Source organism: Pantherophis guttatus, chromosome 6 (assembly GCF_059756535.1).
Source record: "Pantherophis guttatus breed Tessera chromosome 6, ASM5975653v1, whole genome shotgun sequence".
NCBI lineage: Eukaryota > Metazoa > Chordata > Lepidosauria > Squamata > Colubridae > Pantherophis > Pantherophis guttatus.
The window spans coordinates 13,090,075-13,112,426 of record NC_142068.1 but is presented as its reverse complement, the minus strand read 5'-3'; the positions used below and the strand labels follow the sequence as shown (position 1 = coordinate 13,112,426).

General features: G+C 43.4%; 1 protein-coding gene across 2 annotated transcripts in view; it reads right to left on the bottom strand.

Annotated features, from left to right (window-relative positions):
* Nucleotides 1-11,629: 11,629 nt before the first annotated feature.
* ZMAT3 (zinc finger matrin-type 3) overlaps nt 11,630-22,352 on the bottom strand; it is a 38,526-nt gene continuing 27,803 nt past the window's right edge. For both annotated transcript variants that reach the window (XM_087872496.1, XM_034438940.3), the window contains exon 6: nt 11,630-20,690. In XM_087872496.1, the coding sequence (XP_087728622.1) occupies nt 20,479-20,690 (212 nt within the window). In that variant the 3' untranslated portion in view covers nt 11,630-20,478. The remainder of the gene's footprint in view (nt 20,691-22,352) is intronic.

Genomic DNA, 22,352 nt, shown 5'->3' with positions numbered 1-22,352 from the left:
CAGATTCCACTCAAACTTTAGGAAACGTTTCCTAAGAGGAAGCTCAGTTTGACAATGCAACCAGTTCTACACACTTGTGGCGCGATCCTCTTCCCTATATGTGTTTAATTGAAGGACAAGGCATACATGTATCAGGAATGCTTGTACTTGGATTTCTAGGATGTACTTGGGATTATCCCAAAAGGATAATAGAGTGATAATATAATATAGATAATAGAGTGAACAAAGAAGCAATCATATTTTTCCATTTTTGAAAATCCGAAATCCAACCATTGGTTCAAAACCCAACTGTTGCATTCCTGGCAGAAGGAAAACAGAAGGGGGCCAAAGAGTGTGTGTTTTGTTGCAATTGTGTTAATATAATTCTTCAAATCAATGTTGCTCAACCAAAGCAACTTTCAGATGGGTGGTCTTTGATTCCAAGAATTTTCCCATTCTGGCTCAGGAATTCTGGGAGTTGAAGTCCACATATCTTAAAATTACCAAAATTCAGAAACACTGCTTTATATTAACCAGAATAGAATAGAATAGAATAGAATAGAATAGAATAGAATAGAATAGAATAGAATAGAATAGAATAGAATAGAATAGAATAGAATAGAATAGAATTCTGTATTGGCCAAGTGTAATTGGACACACAAGGAATTTGTCCTGGTGCATATGCTCTCTGTGTACATAAAAAGACAAGATACATTCATCAAGAATCATATAGTACAACACTTAATGTTAGTCATAGGATACAAATAAGCAATCAGGAAACAATCAATATCAATATAAATCGTAAGGATACAAGCAACAAGTTACAATCATACAGTCATAAGTGGGAGGAGATGGGTGATGGGAACGTTGAGAAGATTAATAGTAATGTAGACTTAGTGAATAGTTTGACAGTGTTGAGGGAAATATTGGTTTAGCAGAGTGATGGCGTTTAGGAAAAAACTGTTCTTGTGTCTAGTTGTTCTGGTGTGCAGTGCTCTATAGCATTGTTTTGAGGGTAGGGGTTGAAACAGTTTATCTCCAAGATGCGAGAGGGTCTGTAAATTATATTTATATTAACAAAACTGAAATAAGGTAGAAAGCTAAATTAATGATTAAAAATGTGGGTTCATATACTGATCATTTCAAAAAGAGATCAAATTTTAAGTTTAAAATCTTGCAACAATCAAGCACATTTAATTTTGCATTGTACTTTCACGTAAATACACATGCTCAGGCAGAAACGACAGTTTGAGTAAGGCATAATTTTCATGGGTAACTTTCTCAGCAGCTGCCGTTCCTGCTAATGATCCAGTTCTTAATCGAACCCCCAACCACTTTCCGTGTATCTCGTGGGATCAAACCGTCCTTTCCTTTGATTGTATTTTTTAATTAAAATGGAAAGAATCTCATTTTCGAAAAGATAATCCGCTGCCATCTGAAATAGTTCAGTGCTCTGGAAAGGACCAAAATCAAACTAGAATTATTTAAGATGCTAATTAAACCGAGATGGTTCTTGGAAGACTGGGTTATTTTTATTCATCCACTAAAAGGGAAAACAAATGATTTTGGAGGAGCAGCCATTTAGTTCGGTAGAAAGCAATTCGGAATGAATGTTTCCAGAAATTGTTGAGTGAGCTCTGAAGGTGTTTAATATTTCTTTTAAAAATATAGGTTCATCTAGATGCAGTATATTGATGAAACCATCAGCAATGAAAGAGTAAAAGAAGGAGGTCAGTGGTTTTTGTCTTACTGCCCAGGTGACTGGTTTGGAAAAAAGTGGGATATACTGAATAACACAATAACAGGCTTGGAAGGGACCTTGGAGGTCTTCTAGTCCAACCCCCTGCTCAAGCAGGAAAGCCTATACCATTTCAGACAAATAGTGGTCCAATCTCTTCTTAAAAACTTCCAATGTTGGTGCATTCACAACATCCAGAACCATTAACCAGATGAACAGCTTGCCTCCAGAAGTTGTGGGTACTCCATGACTGGAGGCTTTTAAGAAGAGATTGAATTACCATTTGTCTGAAATGGTATAGGCCATGATGGTGAACCTATGGCATGCGTGCCAGGGGTGGCATACAGAGCCCTCTCTGTGGGCATGTGCACCATCGCCCCAGTTCAGCCAGCTGGTTATTGGGTTTCCAAGGTGAGCATGCGCGCTGGCCAGCTGGTTGTTGAGTTTCCGCAGGGGTGAAATCCAGCAGAATAGAATAGAATAGAATAGAATAGAATAGAATAGAATAGAATAGAATAGAATAGAATAGAATAGAATAGAATAGAATAGAATAGAACAGAACAGAACAGAACAGAACAGAACAGAATAGAATAGAATAGAATAGAATTCTTTATTGGCCAAGTATGATTGGACACACAAGGAATTTGCCTTGGTGCATACACTCTCAATGTACATAAAAGAAAAGATACATTCGTCAAGAATCATAAGGTACAACACTTAATGATAGTCATAGGGAACAAATAAGCAATCAATCAGGTTTTGACAGGTTCTGGAGAACCGGTAGCGGAAATTTTGAGTAGTTTGGAGAACCGGCAAATACCACCTCTGGCTGGACCCAGAGTGGGGAGGGAATGAGGATTTTGCAGTATCCTTCCCCTGGAGTGGGGTGGGAATGGAGATTTTGCAGTATCCTTCCCTTGCCATGCCCAACAAGCCACGCCTACCAAGCCACACCACGCCCACCAAGCCATGGCCACAGAACCAGTAGTAAAAAAATTTGAATTTCACCACTGGGCTTCTGGTGCTCTGGCACGGGCATGCACGCCTTCCGGTTTGGGCACTCTGAGCCCAAAAGGTTTGCCAGCACTGGTATAGAGTCTCCTGCTTGAGTAATGGGTTGGACTAAAAGATCTCCAAGGTCCCTTCTGTTAAAATATCTGACAGGCATAAATGTGAGGTCTGAAGGCAAGCCATTCCACTGATTATCTGTCAGGAAATTTCTTTTTCGTTCTAGGTTGCTTCTCTCCTTGATTAGTTTCCACCCATTGCTTCTTGTCCTGCCTTCAGGTGCTTTGGAGAAGAGGTTGACCCCCTTTTCTTTGTGGCAACCCCTGAGATATTGGGAAACTATCATGTCACCCCTAGTCCTTCTTTTCATTCAACTAGACATACCCAATTCTTGCAACCGTTCTTTGTACGTTTTATCCCCCAGTCCCCTAATCATCTTTGTTGCTCTTCTCTGCACTCTTTCTAGAGTCTCAACATCTTTATATTGTGGCAATCAAAACTGCATGCAATATTCCAAGTATGGTCTTACCAAAGCATTATAAAGTGGAGCTAAGGTTTCACATGATCTTGATTCTGTCCTCTATTAATGCAGTCTAGGACTGCACTGGCTTATTCGTCAGCTGCAGCAGATGTAACTGCCAGCCTCCAATAGAAAAGAGAATGAATCTTAAGAAACCAGAATTACTTTTTCTGATCCCTGTCATTTTAATTTATTGATCACGTACTATGTATAGACCGACTCAAAGCTTCTATGTTGGCATGCAATTTTGCATTCGTAAACTGACCTAGGATTGAACATCCCTTCCAAATTTAGCCCTTCAGAAAGAAGACATCTTCAAATGGAAAATCTTCTCATAATAATGGAGTTGCCTCCAATCACAGCTAGCTCCATTTGTCCTGATTGCACACATCCATGCAGTTGAACAGGCAATGGCAGGGAAGTGCTTGGCCATTCCTTCCAGGATGATGTATTTTGCTTTGTAGTCTAACCACTTCTGAACTTTTTCAAGAGGGGCGTCCCCTCTTGAAAAGCGTTTGATGTTCCTGTCCATTATCAGATACATGGGTAAACGTTGCGCGATTATGAACATCCTGAGTTTGAAACACTACATCAGGGATGTCAAACTCGATTTCATTGAGGGTCACATCACGGTTGTGTTTGACCTCTGAGGGGGTGAGAGGGGATGCGGCCAGGGTGGGTGTGGCCAACTCGACATCCATTTTTGGCTGCGATGACCTCCTGCAACCCTCTGCCAGCAAAAATAGAGCTGCGGGGGCTGCGCGTGGCGCCCCTGAGCTCTGTTTTTGACTGTGACAGCCTCCTGCAGCCCTCTGCCAGCTAAAATGGAGCTCAGGAGGGCCACGCATAGTCCCTCTGAGCTCTGTTTTTTACTGTGATGGCCTAAAACCCTCTGCCAGTGAAAATGGAGCTCGGGGGGGGCTGCATGAGGCCCCCCTGAGCTCTGTTTTTGACTGTGACAGCCTCCTGCAGCCCTCTGCCAGCAAAAACGGAGCTCAGAAGGGCCACACGTAGTCCCCCTGAGGTCTGTTTTTTACTGCGACGGCCTAAACCCTCTGCCAGTGAAAATGGAGCTTGGGGGGGCTGTGTGTGGCCTCCCTGAGCTCTGTTTTTGACTGTGACAGACTCCTGAAGCCCTCTGCCAGCAAAAACGGAGCTCAGGAGGACCACGCGTAGTCCCCCTGAGGTCCGTTTTTTACTGTGATGGCCTAAAACCCTCTGCCAGTGAAAATAGAGCTGGGGAAGCTGCGTGTGGCCCCCCTGAGGTCCGTTTTTTACTGCAACAGCCTAAAACCCTCTGCCAGTGAAAATGGAGCTCAAGGGGGCACAAGCAGTTCTCACGAGTTCCGTTTTCTCTGGCAGAGGTACCTCGGGCCAGTCCTTCGCTGTTTCTAGGGTGGCCCCGTGGGCCAGATCTAAGCACCGGATCCGGCCCATGGGCCTTGAGTTTGACACCCCTGTACTACATGTTCCTGAATTCATGCCTAAGAAATATTGGAGTCATCTATGCAGCTCTGGGATTTAAGCAGTTGGATATTGAACACATCCATCCTGTCCCTATTCTGGGTTTTTCTGTTCCTGTGTTGTATTTTGAAGCTACTGCTTGGTTAACTGATTAATAAAACTGTGCCTTTTATCTTATTTGCTTTCAAACAAGAAATGTTTTTTTGTTTTTGTTTTTTTTTGCTGACCCCAATAACACTAATTAAGCCAGAGAGATTATGTTTGGGTTGGTTAATACCTTATCTGATTCACTTAAAGCCTGTTTATGTAGGAGGAAAACAAAATGCTCTAATTTAAAAAAAAAAAAAAAGATGTGATAGAATTAAGTCTGGGGGAAAAAAATCAGTGAAAACGAATGATTTTTAAGCTTTCTAATCTTTCGAATTTAGCCAGGGCTTCTAAATGCATCGTTAAAAGTCCATTAAAACAGCAGTGGAAATTATCCTTAAGGTGGGAAAACTCATACAGGTCGTCCCCACTTAATGACCATTTGTTCAGCGACAGTTTGAAATTATGACGGCATCGAACAAAGGGGCCACGATGGACAGTCATTTCAACATCTTTGCAGTCACGTGATTGCGATCTGAGTGCTTGGCAACTTGTTTGACAGGTTTGTAAAGCACCCCCTGACAGCAACTTTATCGTCACTTTAAATGCACACTAATCAGCATCCATTAAAATGAAATTTCATTGCATACAGCTCTCAAAGGGTCACTGCCTCCAATAGACACTACATAAACATGACCAAAAAAATTATGCATATACCTACACACCCACATATATTCTATGACACAGAGAAACAATACAGTCTAGTTCTATGATGGCGAACCTATGGCACGCGTGCCAGAGGTGGCACGCAGAGAGCCTTCTCTGCTGGCACGCGCGCTGTCACCCCAGGTCAGATCTCCATGGCGTTTCTTTTGTGAACTTCTGTTTCCTTGCGAACGACGAAACAGAAGCTCACGAAAGAAAAAGATCTTACCTCTTGTTGCGCTGCTGGTGTTGGGATCATCTGCCTCCCGCTGGCCAGCTGGTCTTCAGGTCTCTGGTGTGCATGCGTGCATATCCGCACATGTCTGTGCATGTCTGTGCATGCACGCATTCGTGCATGTCCACACATGTGCACGTTCATGCATGCATGCACACCTTTTAGTTTGGGCATCCGCGCGCACGCAGTTTGGGCACTCGGTGTCTAAAAGGTTCACCATCACTGCTCTATACCTTCAAATAGTGTTGCCTCTGGGCAGCTTCCTGGATTTGTCCCTCCAGTTTTTTGGGGAATATTTTTTGAATGTCTTTTCTGTCATTGTCGTCTTCTTCCTAAGGTTGAGAGACAGAGACTGGCCCAAAGTCATCCAGTCAACTTTTATGCCTAGGAATGGACTAGAACTCACAGTCTCCTGGTTTCTAGCTTGAGGCTTTAACCACTACACCAAACTGGCTCTTTTCAAGTTAAGATACACCAAGTATCAATTGGCCTTAATCCACCCTGGGTATGCAGATATACATGTGCGTGGTGTGGTAAATTGGGCATTCAGTGTATTGCACAAACCCAGAAAATGGGCTAGAACATTAACCAAGTTAAGCGTACTAGGGGCAAGATGGCCACTGAATGCAACTTAACTTGAATACAAATCCAGTAACTATTTATATGGCAGCTTTTGCAGTGTTGCAGAGTTATGTGTTTGAGCCTGGATGCATTCCCTCATGACCAAAGAAAGAATCTGTGAATGAGATAGATAGATAGATAGATAGATAGATAGATAGATAGATGATAGATAGATAGATAGATAGATAGATAGATAGATAGATAGATAGACAGACAGATAGACAGATAACCTGTTTTCCCAAAAATAAGACATCCCCTGATAATAAGCCCAATCGGGCTTTTGAGCACATGCACTAAAATAAGCCTCCCCTCGAAAATAAGCCCTCCCGAAAAATATTTAAACGCAGAGTGGAAATCAGGTAACACGACAAGAGGAGCCCCATCTTGCTCCATGCGCCCCCAAATAATAAGACCTCCCTGAAAATAAGGCCAAGCGCTTATTTCGGGGTTCAAAAAAATATAAGACATGTTCTTATTTTTGGGAAAACGCAGTAGATAGATAGAGAGATGATAGATAGACAGACAGACAGACAGACAGACAGACAGACAGACAGATAGATGAGAGAGAGGGGGAGCTGGGTTTGCACTCTCTCTAAACAAAAGCCCAACAAATTAGGTTATGGGGTTCAAAAGAGCATATTTCACTAACTATGGTTTATTCAAACCATGTGAAAACAAGGTCAGTTGTCTGCTACATACTTAGCAGATAGAATGAATGTTTTCCACAGCATATGAATTACAATGAACCCAGAATGGCAACTAATTTTCCTCTCTTGCTTTCCGAACAATTTCAGCAATAGCACTTCGGTTGTGGTGTAATTGCAGAAATTATGGGCCAGTTGTCCCGAATTATGGACAATTGGGGCCATTTCAGTTCCACGCCTTTTATGTGTCTAAGTCGGAGTGCCTTCAGTTTAACACTGCATTTTTAATTTATAAGGTTGGTGGGAAGGGAGACGAGAGCTGGCCAAAAGAAAAGGGGAAGCAACTAAAATAAAATTTACTAAACTGTGCCACATATAGTATAACAGAGTCATAATGTTCCAAAATTCAGTGCAATTTTTTAAAAGGAAAATAATAAAAGGATAAAGTAATCTAAGCAGCAATGCATTTCCTTAAACTAAAGAAATGATTTTCTCCTTCAACAAAACAAGTACAAACAATTTCAACAATTTATTGTTTAACATTTCAACCTAAAATCTCTTGATGCCATATCTCAAAGTTTATCTATAATAATGAAGTCTCAGCATTCAACCTTAATCGTCAAACGTCCATTAAGAACCACCAAACATAACTATATATAAATCAATCAGGTTCACATTTACTTTATTTACTATAGCCAGTAACTTATCATTATTCTGTAAAAATATAAGAAACTCTCTTCTCATATCTTATCTCATATCCATAAAAAAAAAACCTTTAAAGCCTCATCTTTCAGAGTTAATCAGGAAAAAAAAATCCATCAAGAGCTATCAGAAATATTAAAATTTAATCCCATCAAATAATGTTCCACAAATTAATTCCTTATCATTTTCTTCTCATCTCCTCTCAGAAACTCCTTCACAGATTTAACACTTCCTCTCAATTTTAATACCGTAGCTTATCAGTTTCTCAAAAAGTACAATAACAACAAAAATCTCTTTTTCCCTTATGTTATGTATAAACAAATCTTTAAATCTTCAACATTCAGTCCTGGTCAGGAAAGAGCCATTAAAAGCTGCGAGAAGAGGAAAAAAAAAAACCCACTTACATTTTAACCTTGGTCAAATAAGCCAACTTTATTTTTAAAATTTCATTTAAGATACACAATGCTTAGCCTTTTTAAGTGATGTCCCAGAAACTGTTCTGGCCCGCCAGCAGCCTGCGCAGATCGTGGCTGATCCTGACGACGAGGAGGCTGGTGTGGTGTTGCGCCAGCAGCCGGCGCAGCCGACACTCGTGTCAGACAGCGAGGAGGCTGAAGAGGATGTGATGCCAGAGGCAGAGACTCAGCCAGGGCCTTCAGAACCTCCAGAGGCTCCTTCCAGTGGAGAGAGCGAAGTGGAGGAGCCTCTCCTCAATGCTCGGGCACGCAGGGCTGCCAAAAGGCAGGAGTGGCTACTCAGGAGGAGGAGGAAGTCTACTCGAGAGTAGGGCTTGAGGATAATTGGCCACTCCCTTAGCCTATTTAAATTGCACGCAGCTAGTGCTTTCTTGCTAGAAACAAGTCTCATTACTACAGAGCATCTTGGGAGAGTGAGCGACTTCTCATATCTGGTTTTCTGGGCTGGTTGCCAACCTTTGTCAGACTTTGTTCTTAATAACTTTGATAAGGATCCTTTGCACGGGAAGCCTGCATTCTTGAAAGGGGTTTGTTTGGAATTAAACAGTGTTTGCGAAGCTTGGTGTGTGTCACATTCTCTGGGAATCCGAAGCTGGGGCAGAACAGAAACTCATTTCATTCTCTCTTTATCTTTTCTCAAAAACTCCTTAACTAACATATTTCTTTTGTAAGTTCAAAATAAGAAAGTTGTCCTAGTCACTCACCTGTGTTGAAAGCCTCACATTGCAAAGATCCTTGCTTCATTTCTCCAGCCTAGAACACAACTAGAAGGGAACTCTTTTAGATCCAGTCCTAAAATCCAAGCACAGATTTTGACTTGGAGCCTTTGCAGAATGGGGTGTTTGCCGCCAGCTTAGATTTTAGGATAGAATAGAATAGAACAGTGTTGGTGAACCTTTTCAGCACCGAGTGCCAAAATGGGAGCGCATGCGGGGGAACGCCAGAAACCGGAAGAACAGCTCCGCAGCGCACATGCACAGGAGCGCCAAAAACCAGAAGAGCATTTCCTTGGCTCTTTCGGTTTCCACTGTGCTCATGCACACCAGTCACCTGGTTTTCCTGTTTCCGGCTCATGCATGCCAGGGAGTTGCTCTTCCGATTTCCAATGCTCCTGTGCACACGAAAAACAGCACACCGGCACACCGGAACTCGGAAGAGCAACTTCCGATGGTGATGGCTGGCGTGTCTGGAGAGATGGCTCTGCGTGCCACTTCTGACACATGTGTCATACGTTTGCCATCACTGGAATAGAATAACAGAGTTGGAAGGGACCTTGGAGGTCTTCTAGTCCAAGCCCCCGCTTAGGCAGGAAACATTTCAGACAAATGGTTATTCAACCTCTTCTTAAAAACTTCCAGTGTTGGAGCATTCACAACTTTTGCAGGCAAGTTGTTCCACTGATTAATTGTTCTAACTGTCGGGAAATTTCTCCTTAGTTCTAAGTTGCTTCTTTCCTTGATTAATTTCCATCTATTGCTTCTTGTGAATGCTCCAACACTGCAAGTTTTTAAGAAGAGGTTGGATAACCATTTGTCTGAAGTGGTGTAGGGTTTCCTGCCTAAGCAGAGGGTTGTACTAGAAGACCTCCAAGGTCCCTTCCAACTCTGTTATTCTATTCTATTCTTGTCCTGCCTTCAGGTGCTTTGGAGAATAGCTTGACTCCCTCTTCTTTGTGACGGCCCCTAAGATATCGGAACACTGCTATCATGTCACCCCTAGTCCTTCTTTTCATCAGACAGGGTGGATCTTTTGTTATTGTTATTATTGCAAATAATTTTATTATATTTTGCAAAGCCTAAGTGCAAAAGGCAACATAAAATAACAATCAGGAGAAAAAGACGGACAGGTCTTTTTTAGACAGCCTCCAGAGATGGCTGCCTTTTTTTGAATTTCAGGAAGGAATTTTTTCAGCCATCCTCTCTTGAGAAAGCCCTGCCTGCCAGAGGGATTCATGCCTGCCCATGCAGGATGGAGTCCAGTGGTGGGTTTCAAATTTTTTTAATACCAGTTCTGTGGGTGTGGCTTATTGAGCATGGTATGGCTTGGTGGGCATGGCAGGTGAAGGATACTGTAAAATCTCCCCTCCCACCCAACTCCAGGGGAAGGATACTGCAAAATCCCCAGTTCCTCCTGATCAGCTGGGACTTGGGAGGCAGAGAATAGATGGGGGTGAGGCCAGTCAGAGGTGGTATTTACTGATTCTCCGAACTACTCAAAATTTCCGCTACCTGTTGTCTAGAACTAGTCAGAACCTGCTGAAACCCACATCTGATAGAGTTAGTCTTGTCTGGACTTTCTGTTGGTGAATGCAGTTCATTCCCAATGTGTAAATAGAGAGGGGATTTTCTTTGCAGGGAGTCTGTTTCTTGCTTCTGCGAAGGCCAGATCAGACCACAAGGTGGGAGGTAAACCTGGACTGGGATAGGGAATATAAAGAAAGTATACTGATGGCTTCAGGTATGTCCACTGTATCCAGGGGTGAGCTTCAAAAATTTCAGCAACAGTTTCTCTGCCCAGTTGCTGGGTGGGTGTGGGCGTGACCGTGGCCATGGTGGGTGTGACCCAGGGGTGAAATTCAAATTTTTTCCCTACTGGTTCTGTGGGCGTGGCTTGGTGGGTGTGGCAGGGGAAGAATATTGCAAAATCTCCATTTCCACCCCACCCTGGGGCCAGCCAGAGGTGGTATTTGTCGGTTCTCTGAACTACTCAAAATTTCTGCTACCGGTTCTCCAGAACCTGTTAGAACCTGCTGGATTTCACCTCTGGTGTGACCTAGTCAGCCTCCTGCACCATGGCAGGGTGGGCCGTTTTCACCTTCCCCAGGCTCGAGAGGCTTTCCTTAAGCCTCTGGGAGGGCAAAAACTGCCTCCCCCAGGCTCCGGAGGCCCTCTGGAGGTGAGAAACATGCCTGTTTTCAGCCTTCCAGAACTTCCAGTAGGCCTTTTTTTCTCCTTCCCCAAGCCTACACGTGGGCCCTGCACTTACCTTGCATCCAAAACAGGCCATGCGGAGACTCCTGGGAGGGGCGGGGTGGGAAAGGCCAGCCAGGGGTGGGATTGGGAGGTTCCCCGAACCAGCCATAACATTAGCTATGGGTTCTCCCGAACCTGGGCAAACCTGTAGCAGCCCACCCGACTGTACCTGCGAGTATGCAATACACGCTCTTTGCAAAGTAATAAGATAAAAATTGCCACTGTTTTCTTTTATAAGTTTTGGCTTGCAATCATTTCAAACTAGACAACGAATCCCACACCCTGTTCTATGTTATATTATCTGAATTAAAATGAATTCAAATAATGTATGTTTAGGCCCAGACCTGTCCACTTACTGAAGGATTTTACCAAATGGGACGTCCTGGTTCTCCACTCTTGCTTCAGATAATCTAAAGAAGTTGGTCTTCCGAGAAGGGAGGGCCTGCTGGTTGTCGAAATGTATGTAACCTGTGACACGTTTTAACACAACACAACCATTTAATATTCATCACAATCCAAACGGTACATTTTATTAGAAAGCTGTGCAAAGTCTGTAAATGCTGCATACTGTATTGATCTTGTCAGTGGCTTTGCGGGGCTGAAGTTTTACAGTGAGGCATCGCGAGACATAGACTGAAATTGCCGTGTTTAAGACTCCAAAAAGGAAATTTAAAAAATGAAAGGCCTAAAGCCATGTTTTTGGCATAGAAACCAAAAGACAGAGACAGTAGATCCTCAAGGCCATAAAAGATATAAATGGCAACCGCAAATGCTGTTATTTCCTAAAGCTCTCTTGCAATATGTCACAGTTTACAACCCACATAAAAGGATGTCTCTTAATACAAAAGTTCCAGCTGAACCCAGAAATAAATTTTACACCTTTAATCACCTGACGTGATTTACAACCAAACTCTTAAAACACGCAGATTTCTTCCCTCTTGTTTTGGTAACAAAGGGTGTATTTATGTGGGTACTCTTGCACTGCACAACTCAATAAGTACATCTCTGCGGAAATATGGTTCCAATGTTGACTCAGCCACAGCAGTTGAGTTTATCCCTGGTGCTAAGCCACAAATGGTTCACAAATCACAGTGCTTGGATTCACATATTACACTAAGCCAGCAGTCTTCAAAGTTTGCAGTACCATGACACTAAAAACAATTTGTGTGTTTTCCCCCCACTTCAAATACCCAACAAAAGTTTCTTTGCTGGTAGAGTTAGCTAAGAAATAAATCTGACAGTGATAATGTCAATATATCAATGCAGGTGACAAACATTGTCCACTAGGACTAAGTCCAAAACAAGCTTTTATAGCATGCTACTCTGCCTTTCCACGCTGATTAACTTTTGTTTAAGTTGTGACTCTCTTCTATGTGGTTTAAGGCCCTTTATCTCATCAGCTCTGAGTTTAAGAACTAAGCTAAAACCACCAAGGCTCTCCAACAGTGGTGAAATTCAAATTTTTTTACTACCGGTTCTGTGGGCGTGGCTTGGTGGGCTTGGTGTGGTGTGGCTTGGTGGGCATGGCAGCAGAAGGATACTGCAAAATCCCCATTCCCTCCCCATTCCTGGGGGAAGGATATTGCAAAATTTCCATTCCCACCCCACTCTGGGACCAGCCAGAGGTGGTATTTGCCGGTTCTCCGAACTATTCAAAATTTCCGCTACCAGTTCTCCAGAACCTGTCAGAACCTGCTGGATTACACCTCTGGTGCCATCCTTGAGAGAAAACTAAAATTCCACATTTCCTTCCCCCAAAAAAACATGTCCTAGTAAATTAATCTGGCAAGTTAATTAAAATCTTCTTACTGAAATGAATCGCTTTCAGAGTTAGCTTGCAATCTTCTTTAAGCCAGAATGTGAAACTGGAAACTGAACATTGCTGAACAGATTGGATAGTGACTTCTGTGAGAGATATGAGGTTCTGTCCTGGGTAGGGCATTGTAGAAGACCTCCAAGCTCTTCTGTATGGATCTATGAATTTGTAGCAAGAGCAGAGGGAAAGAAGGAAGGGTTCAACGTCCCTTCCAAGCTTTCAAAACAACCCCACATTTCTGCCTGCTTAGCATTCAAGAATGAGAATTTGTACATAAGAGGAGGGGTGGGATTCTATTGGTTCGGACCGGTTCGGGCAAACCGGTAGCTCCGACGATCAGCTAGGAGCGAACCGATTCGCTCCGACAATAAGCTGAATCCACCCACCTGCCCCTGCGCTTTACTTACCTATATCTTCGCAGCTGATTAGCGTGGCAGAGCAGATTGCCACACCTCAGCTGTTTTAACTCCCTAGCACTAATGCGGAAGGTGATTTTTCGTTCAATTGCGCACGAACGCATAGTACACATAGCACTTACACCTGAGTGAAGCGCACGATCACCGAACCGGTTGTTAAAACTGGTAGGATCTCACCACTGTGTAATAGTAATACAAGTCCTACAGTACTTGTATGTCAAATTGATACAATGCTTTAGAGTGGGACAATCTCGAGCAGAGATTGAGGAAAAAATAATTAAATCTCTTCCTCCTTTTGGAAAGAATCAGATAATCAGAAACATTGCACAAATGATCTCTTTACAACTGCTATCGGAGCGCACACAGCCACACACACACCCACGGCAATTTAACTTCTACAAGAGATTCCTGGTGACAATTTTACATGATGGAAATAAAAACTGCCTCAAATTTTATATCTAGGCAATGTCTATTAATGCCAGATAGTAATTTGTACTTTTTAATCTTTAACAACAATAAACAGCAGAAAGGGCTTCTTCTTTTTTCTTTTTCTTTTTTAACGAAAATTGTTAAAGGTTTTTATCCTAAATCATGTAGCTAAATTTAACAATTATTATGGAAGCACAAAACACTATATTAAGAGAGAGTTATCAGTGTTCGTTGTTGGGAGATAAATTTAAATTCCGATTTTCAACTCTTATCTCAACAAAAGAAAGAATATGTCACAGACAGAATCCTTTATTATTGTGCAATAAAAAAAGAAGAAGATAAGAACCAACGAACCTTTCAAATTGAACCAGGTTTTCCTGAAAGCCGTAATGGAACTGGCTATTTTTCTGGGCCCTGGATTAGAGTAGTTGGGGCCCCTGTCAGATTTATTTGGGGGTGGGGGTATGGTTAGACAGATTTGCCATCCAAGTTCCTGTTCTCTTTTACGGTTTTATTGAATTGTACTTTCTATTTTGGAGTCAGGAGGTGCTTAGATTCAATAATTTAAATTAATTTAACCCGGTCTCTCTACAGATGAGCATTAACAAAGTTAGTAAGGATTGATGGGGCACTCAAGTCTCTAAGACAGCTCCTATAAACATCAATGCCATCAGGTTGATCTAATAATAATGAAGAAGAACCAAATAACATCTAAGCGAGTTCGGACATTCAAACGTTCTATAATAGGGGTGTCAAACTCAATTTCATTGAGGGCCGCATCAGGGTTATGTTTGACCTCGGGGGGGCTGGGGTGGGGGGGCCCAGCTCGCCGTCACTCATGTCAGGGGTGCCTTTGGTGGCCTGAGCGCTCTGTCAGAGAAAATGGGCTCGCGAGCTCCATTTTCGGCTGCAATGGCCTCCTGCAAGACTCTGTCAGCAAAAATGGAGCTCGGGAGCACCCTCCTGAGCTCCGTTTTCACTGGCAGAGGCACCGCGGGCCAGTCCTTCACTGTTTACAGAGTGGCCCCATGGGCCAGATCTGGCCTGCAGACCTTAAGTTTGACACCCCTGTTCTATAACTTTGTGGCCAACTGCTCGGTATGAAAACATTAACGATGTGTGTTATTGCAATGACAAAATAGGCTTACCAACACAAGCTGAACCTACTGCTTAAGCAGCAGGAAGAAAATGCTGGTTGCAGGTAGCCTTGTGGATGCAGTATCAATCCTGCCCTTGACAAAGTGTAGTTCAATCATCAGCATCCTGACAAATTTTAATACTTAAGAAGATTCTCTCTTCTGAAGAATGGTTAACTGAATTGTAGGAGTAGGCCTCTCACGGTGTTTGGAGTAGCATTATACAGGTAGTCCTTGACTTACAACAGTTCATTTAGTGATCGTTCGAATTTACAACGGCATTGAAAAAACGACCTATGACCATTTTTCACACTTACGACCGTTTGTACGGTCCCCATGGTCGTGTGACCAAAATTCAGGCGCTTGGGCACTGACTCACATTTATGACCATTGTGATGGGGTCATGTGATCCCCTTTTGGGACCTTCTGACAAGAAAAGTCAATTGGAAAACCAGATTCACTTAACAACCGTGTGGCTAATTTAACGACTGCAGCAATTCACTCCAAACAACTGTGGCAAGAAAGCCACGTACAATGGAGCAAAAATTCACTTAACAAATGTCTCACTTAGCAACATAAATTTTGGGCTGAATTGCGGTCGTAACCTGAGGACTACCTGTATAGAAACTTAATTCTTATTGAAAACCATTTCAATTATTATGCACAGAAATAGATGTTCTGAGCTCCTCCTAAATTGTTACAAAGAAGGTCCCAGCCTCAGATCCTGCTGCAACAGTTTAGTGCTCATCCCTTCTGAAACTTACCAAGAAGTCCCTTAAAAAATTCTGGGTGACTTGTGAAAGCATCCTGCAAAAGATGCTACTTCTATTCTGGAAGTCAACCAAGGAGAAGACAAAGAAGACATAAAAAACCTTATAAGAATAAAGATTAGAAAGGATCCGTGTAATATTCATTCATTCATTCTACAGCAAAGTTTGATTTGATTTGATTTCACTGCAGGCAACATGCTTGAGATGGGTGCTAAAGGTGGGCAGATATCACACAATAACGTAGAAAACAAATTCTTCCCCATTTGGGTATATTAAAACCCAATGTGCATATTGAAAGTACATTAGATTAAACTTGACACATTTAAATTCTACTTAGGCTTAAGCACTTTGGTTGACATTATCTTGCTATAAAGAAACATGGCAAGATCTAGATCAGGGGTATCCAACTTTGGCAACTTTAATACTTGTGGACTTCAACTCCCAGAATTCCCCAGGCTGGAATTCTGGCTGGCTGGTGAATTCTAGAAGTTGAAGTTTACAAATCTTAAAGTTGGCAAGGTTGGACACCGATGATCTAGGTTATGTCTGAACTGGTAACAAGCTATACGGAAACATTGCTCATCTTGGGAGAAAATTTAAACTCAAGATCTTAATGATTTGACCCTTTGTTTAAAATACCGTAACTATCCTCCAGAAAAACCATCACTCACTGCCATCCTTAGACCAACTGCTTTGGTTAGTAAACCATAATTGTTTGGCTTAGCATGATACAAGAACTCAGTTGTGGGTTATTAACAAAACATGGCTTAGTGTGATATGTGAGCCAGGTCGGATAGACTCATAAGAAAATGGCAATGTTGCAATAAAAATAATGCTCCAATGTTCTACAGAGACAAAGCTACAGATCCTAAGTAGCATCATAGTCATAAAACAATCAAAGATTGATGTTACCGCACAGCATTTGCTTGGCCACTCAATTCCAATGATTGCATAATCATTTAAGAACAAAACAATACATAGAAAGGTCAAAAGAAAACACATTTCTAGAAACATAATAAATAACTTTTCAAAAGGTAATGATATGGGTGTTTTCAAAGTTAACAAAGCGAACCAAAAAAATAAAATAAAACCCATAAGATAACACCTTAAATATTTGTGAGCTTATTAATGGTCAGCATGATCAAAATAAATACAAAAATATACAGATTAGTAGCAGCACACGTACAAAAAAAAAATCAATCTACTGGCCAGTGAGACAACTTTGATAAATATTTCGTTTCCTTTGTTTCCCCTTTCCAATTGTCATCTCTTAGGGTTTATAATCATTCATTAAGTCTACAAACTTCCGAACAGGCTGAAGATTTACACCAAAAAGATACCAATCCTTTACCTTCAAGAGCTGATGTGGAGTCCTTGATGTTCTCTGAATGTGTTTTCTTGCATCATCAGTGCTAGAAGGGTTTGCTCTCAGTTGACGTTAGTACTGATGATGATATCTCGTTGGGTAATGAAAGGTCTGCAAGAAATCCTGCGAGCTCAGAGAGACCCAAGGATTCCACAGTTCACCCTGAGCTAAAGATATTCTCTTCTATGGTAAGAGCTAATATGTCCTTCATACTCCATTTGGATTTTTGATAGATCTGTACTGTCCTCAGTGAAATCATCAGCTGAGTTATAGGACAAACAATAATTAGGCACTCCTCCATCTCAACCTGTCTTAAGTATCTCAGGTTTTTTTTTATTTCTTTGCATGGATATGTCTTTTACCTTCAAATCTAGTCTTTTCTCCCACTTATAAATGAAACCTCTAATAGTAGGATTGAACCTAGCAAAGGATTAAATCCTTGTTAGTGCCTTCAGAAGTGCCGAGTTTACGACTCTCGTATGTGGTAGTGGCAGTGGTGGGATTCAAATAATTTAACAACTGGTTCTCTGCCCTAATGACCGGCTGGGTGGGTGTGGCCATGTTGGGTGCGGCCAAGGGGTGTGACAGGCAGCACTCGCCCTCCTGCAACCCCTGGGAGCAAAAATAGGCCGTGGGGGGCACACTGCCCCCCAGTGCCCCGTTTTGGGTCTAGTAGGCCTCCCTGCAGCCTCCTGGGAACAAAAACGGACCACAGGGGAACTTCTGGAATGGGAGGGGCGGGAAGGGGAGGGGCCAGTCAGCAATTAAACATCCGGTTCCGCCGAAGTGGTGCGAACCGGTTGAATCCCACCACTTGGTAGTGGAATTATAGGAACTGAAGTCCAACCCACTTGGATAGCATAGGGCTGGGGTGGAGAACCGTAGCATCCATCTCTAAAGACTAATTTTAGGAGAACTGGAAAGGCAACTTTCCCAAAGCTTAAAACTCAGAAGGTTACAAATGAAATGTTAAAAACAAAAAGGTACCCATTGCATCACGTTGGTCTTGTGGTGGAATGCTGCATTGTTGTCGCCCGAACACCACGCGAGCATATTAAAAAAGAGAGAGAGAACACCAATTCCTTTTAACAGTTAAGATTGCCAGGAAATATGATTCCTGCAAGCATGCCCAAGATAGGAGTTGGTGACCATCTCTACATGGTCAACCTCCAGAGAAAGACGGAGACTTCTAATGAGAGCAGCTTCACTTGATTTGGGTTAGAAGTTCACAAAGACAGCATACATATTCATGCATAGTACCTATGCATTTGTCTAGGTAGCAAACTATGGCGGCTTTATGACCTCTGGACTTCAACTCCCAGAATTCTTGAGCCAGGAATTCTGGGAGTTGAAGTCTGAAGGTGATATAAAGGAGCCATAGCTGCCCATTCCGGTCTAAGATGTGCTTTAAAGGAAGCACTTGCGTCAGAAAGCAGAATTCTAGAGATCACTAGATCTAACTGAAACAATACAGTACAGTACTGTAAGAAAGAAAAAGAATTCATTTTCAGATTTTTGTTCTCAAATCAAGAATGTCAGGACTGATTGTGACTGTTTTGCCCAAAAATGGGAAGCATTAAAAAAAAAAAAAACCAATTAATGGTAGAAAGTATGAGGATGGGAAAAGACACCAGCTATTTCAAAATAATTTGAGAACGGCTTTTCCTATTTCGTTCAAAGTACGCAAGTCAACATCACCTTGGAGGCAATTCCAACAGATAAAAAAAAAAGCCCCAATTTAGGGAAAGGAAATTCTCTCATTCATTCTAACGTACTGCACCCAAGCATACTTGAATTAGGTTTCGAACCCAGCACTGGATCTTCCCTCCCCAATAATAAAAAAGTATTATTATTTTGCAAGGAGTTACAGCAACTCGAGTATGTAGAGCAGGGGTGTCAAACTCAATTTCATTGAGGGCCGCATCAGGATTGTGTTTGACCTCGGGGTGGGTGGGTGTGGGTGTGGCCAGGGTGGGTGTGGCCACCTTTACATCACTAGGGTTGGGGGTGCCTGTGGTGGCCTTAGTGCTCTGCCAGAGAAAACGGGCTCCTGAGCTCCGTTTTTGGCTGCAACGGCCTCCTGCAACCCTCTGCCAGCAAAAACGGAGCTCAGGAGGGCCACGTGCGGCCCTTCCAAGCTCCGTTTTCGCTGGCTGAAACACCGCAGGCCGGTCCTTCACTGTTTCCAGGGCGGCCCCGTGGGCCAGATCTAAGCCCCCCCCCCTGTGGGCCAGATCTAACCCGCGGTCCTTGAGTTTGACACCCCGGATGCTACCGAGTTGAAGCCGGAAGCCTTTTCCAGTGCAGCGCCTGTCTTGAAAATGCTTCAGACCTCACCAGGGCATAGCATCCGTTTGCTATTTATTAAAACAACGCATCATTCACTTGGCTTCTGGATGGGCCTTTAAAAAAGAAAAAGACATTGATTTAAAAAGAATTTAAATCCCGAGACTCTCTCTCTCTTTCCAAGACTCACTCAAGGGGTCAGTCAGTGCACTACATTTTTCCTTCCCCTCCCCCCGCTTACTTTTTTAATAGCAGCTGAGTCCCTACTGGTTCAATTCGCCCAGTTCTTATCACTCTGCCTAGCCACAGAGGCCTCTCCTGTCTCTGCTCCCCTACCCCTACCAAACTGCTCTACAACTAGAGATTGTGGGATTTCACCAGGGAGGAGGCAGGGGTGGTATTCACTTACCTTCGCTACCGGTTTGCACATGAGAGCGTCTGCGCTCGCTTTGCTCGTGCGCGACACCTCTACGCATGCGCAGGACCTTCTGCGCATGTGTGTCAAAAACGGGATGTGATGATGTCTGGGGCGGGTGGGCGGAGCCTCCCGCAGCCTCCGCTACCGGTTTGCCCAAACCGGATAGAACCGGCTGAATACCACCACTGGGAGGAGGAATTGGAAGTGTTCCCCAGATAGGTGACACCTTAAGCTGACCCTTTGTCATTTGTTTCACCAAGTCACCATATGCAAAAGTGGTACGATGCACAGCAAAAAAAAAAAAGAGAGAGAGAGAGGGGATGAACCCTTCACGCTACCTTCTCAAGCAAAGCTCACTCATGCAAGGGGAAGGGCAGGGGACCAGTGAAAGGGGTAGGTTCTCCTTCGAAGGCAGCTAATGGACCGAACACATCAACATCCAATATCCTGTGGCACACATTCCTGCCAACTGGGAGCGTGACCCCGCTTTTCTTTGTCTTCTGACTGAAATTCATCGACTTCACGGATAGGTTTTGCGAGTTTTTGAGAAGCACGGAGAGAGCTGGGGAGCAGGCCTCCTAAGGCACAGAGCACAGATGCAGGGCAGTGGCAGGCAAGCAAGCAGAAGCTGCTCCCTACATAGGGAAAAGTCCAAAAAACAGAAGAAGAGCGGCTATCAGGGACCGAGTCTCATTGGACGTAGCCGAGATTCTCCATCTCATTCTTATACCGCTGTTCGGAGACTTTGCTCTTGTGTTGCTTGCTCTCCAAATGCTGCCGGAATTCCACTTCTTCGCTGGCCCCGGCGTTGCACATGGAGCAGTAGAACTGGCCGCTGGGGGTGACACACATGGCGAGGTCACGAGGTATCCGCTGACGGGAACGTGGGTTGAAATAAGGGCCTGGAGGAAAGCAAGCAAGCGAGACATTTTTGAGATACAGCCAACCAGGAAGAATTTCCCAAGAAAGTGACATCCATTAGATGTCAAGCCTGAATCTGACCGGGCTGTGGGGTTGTTTCTATCATGGGTTATTCTCACATGAATTCAGCTGGTTCCATCCTCAAAGCACATCAACAACTCACAAGAACCAGTACGTTGTCTTGAATACAGGCCAGAGGTGATGTTCAGCTGGTTCGGACCGGTTCAGGCGAACTGGTAGCTCTAACGATCAGTTGGCCCCGCCCACCTGCCCCCTCTCTATCCTGTCTTTATTTCCTGCTTTGTAGCTCATCTCAATCGTGCGATACAGCTGATTCCCCCCCCCCTCACTGTTCTACTTGCTGATTTGGAAGGTAAGCAGCTGAGTTTCTAAATGCTCCATTTTCAGCGCTGCGCACAAGCGCCTTAGGTGCACGCACACATGCAAAGCACACGCTCACCAAACCGGTTGTTAAACCAGCAGCATTCCACCACTGATACAGGCAGTCCGTTTGTTACTTACAATGGTTTGGTAACCTTTTAAACCCGTGATGGCAAACCTATGGCACACGTGCCACAGGTGGCACACATAGCCATATCAGTGGGCACGCGAGCTCAGCTCCGGCACGCATGCGCATGCTGGCCAGCTGATTTTCGGGCCTTCTGGGCCCACCGGAAGTTGGCAAATGGGCCGTTTCTGGCCTCCGGAGGGCCTCTGGGGGTGTGTGGAAGGCCGTTTTCACCCTCCCCAGACTCCTAGAAAGGCTCTGGAGCCAGGTGAGAGAGAAAAACGAGCCTACTGGGCCATCACATGCCAGGAGCGGGGGAGGGGGTGGGGTCACGTGCGCATGCACGGGGGCAGGATGCATAGAATTATGTGTAACCCTCCCACCCCCACTCCTGGCACGCGATGGCAAAAAGGTTAGCCATCACTGTTTTAAACTTACAATAGCACTGGGGGGAAAATAACTTACAACCATTGCCGCATTCCTGGACTCATATGATCATCATTCAGCCACTTGGCAAGCGGCATGTATTTACGACAGTAGCATTGGGATATTTAAATTGGGATATTTAAATTTATTGGGGTTTTAAATCTGAGCCACTTTATTTAATTATTTTAAATTTTATATTGTTGTTTTGTTTGTGTTTTTAAACAGGCTGTACACCGCCCTGAGTCCTTCGGGAGAAGGGCGGTATAGAAATAAAATTATTATTATTATTATTATTATTATTATTATTATTATTATTATTATTATTATTATTATTATTGTCCGGAGGTCATGTGATCACCTTTTGCAACCTTCCGACAAGCAAAGTCAATGGGGAAGCCAGATTCATTTAACAACCGTGTTGCTAACTTAACAACTGCAATGATACACTTAACAACTGTGTCAAGAAAGGTGGTTAAAATGGGGCAAAACTCACTTAACAGCTGTCTTGCTTAGCAACGGAAATTTTGCACTCGACTCTGCTCATAAATCAAAGACCAACCATATTAAGAAGACTTAAGCTACAGCACTAAGAGTGGGGAGAAAGTTGCGCAACATGAGAGCTTTGGGTGGAAGAGCTCATGAGTTCCAGAGGAGCTCCAGGGAGTAGGATAAATGGACTTTTTGATATTCAGTTCTGCAACCTGTTTAA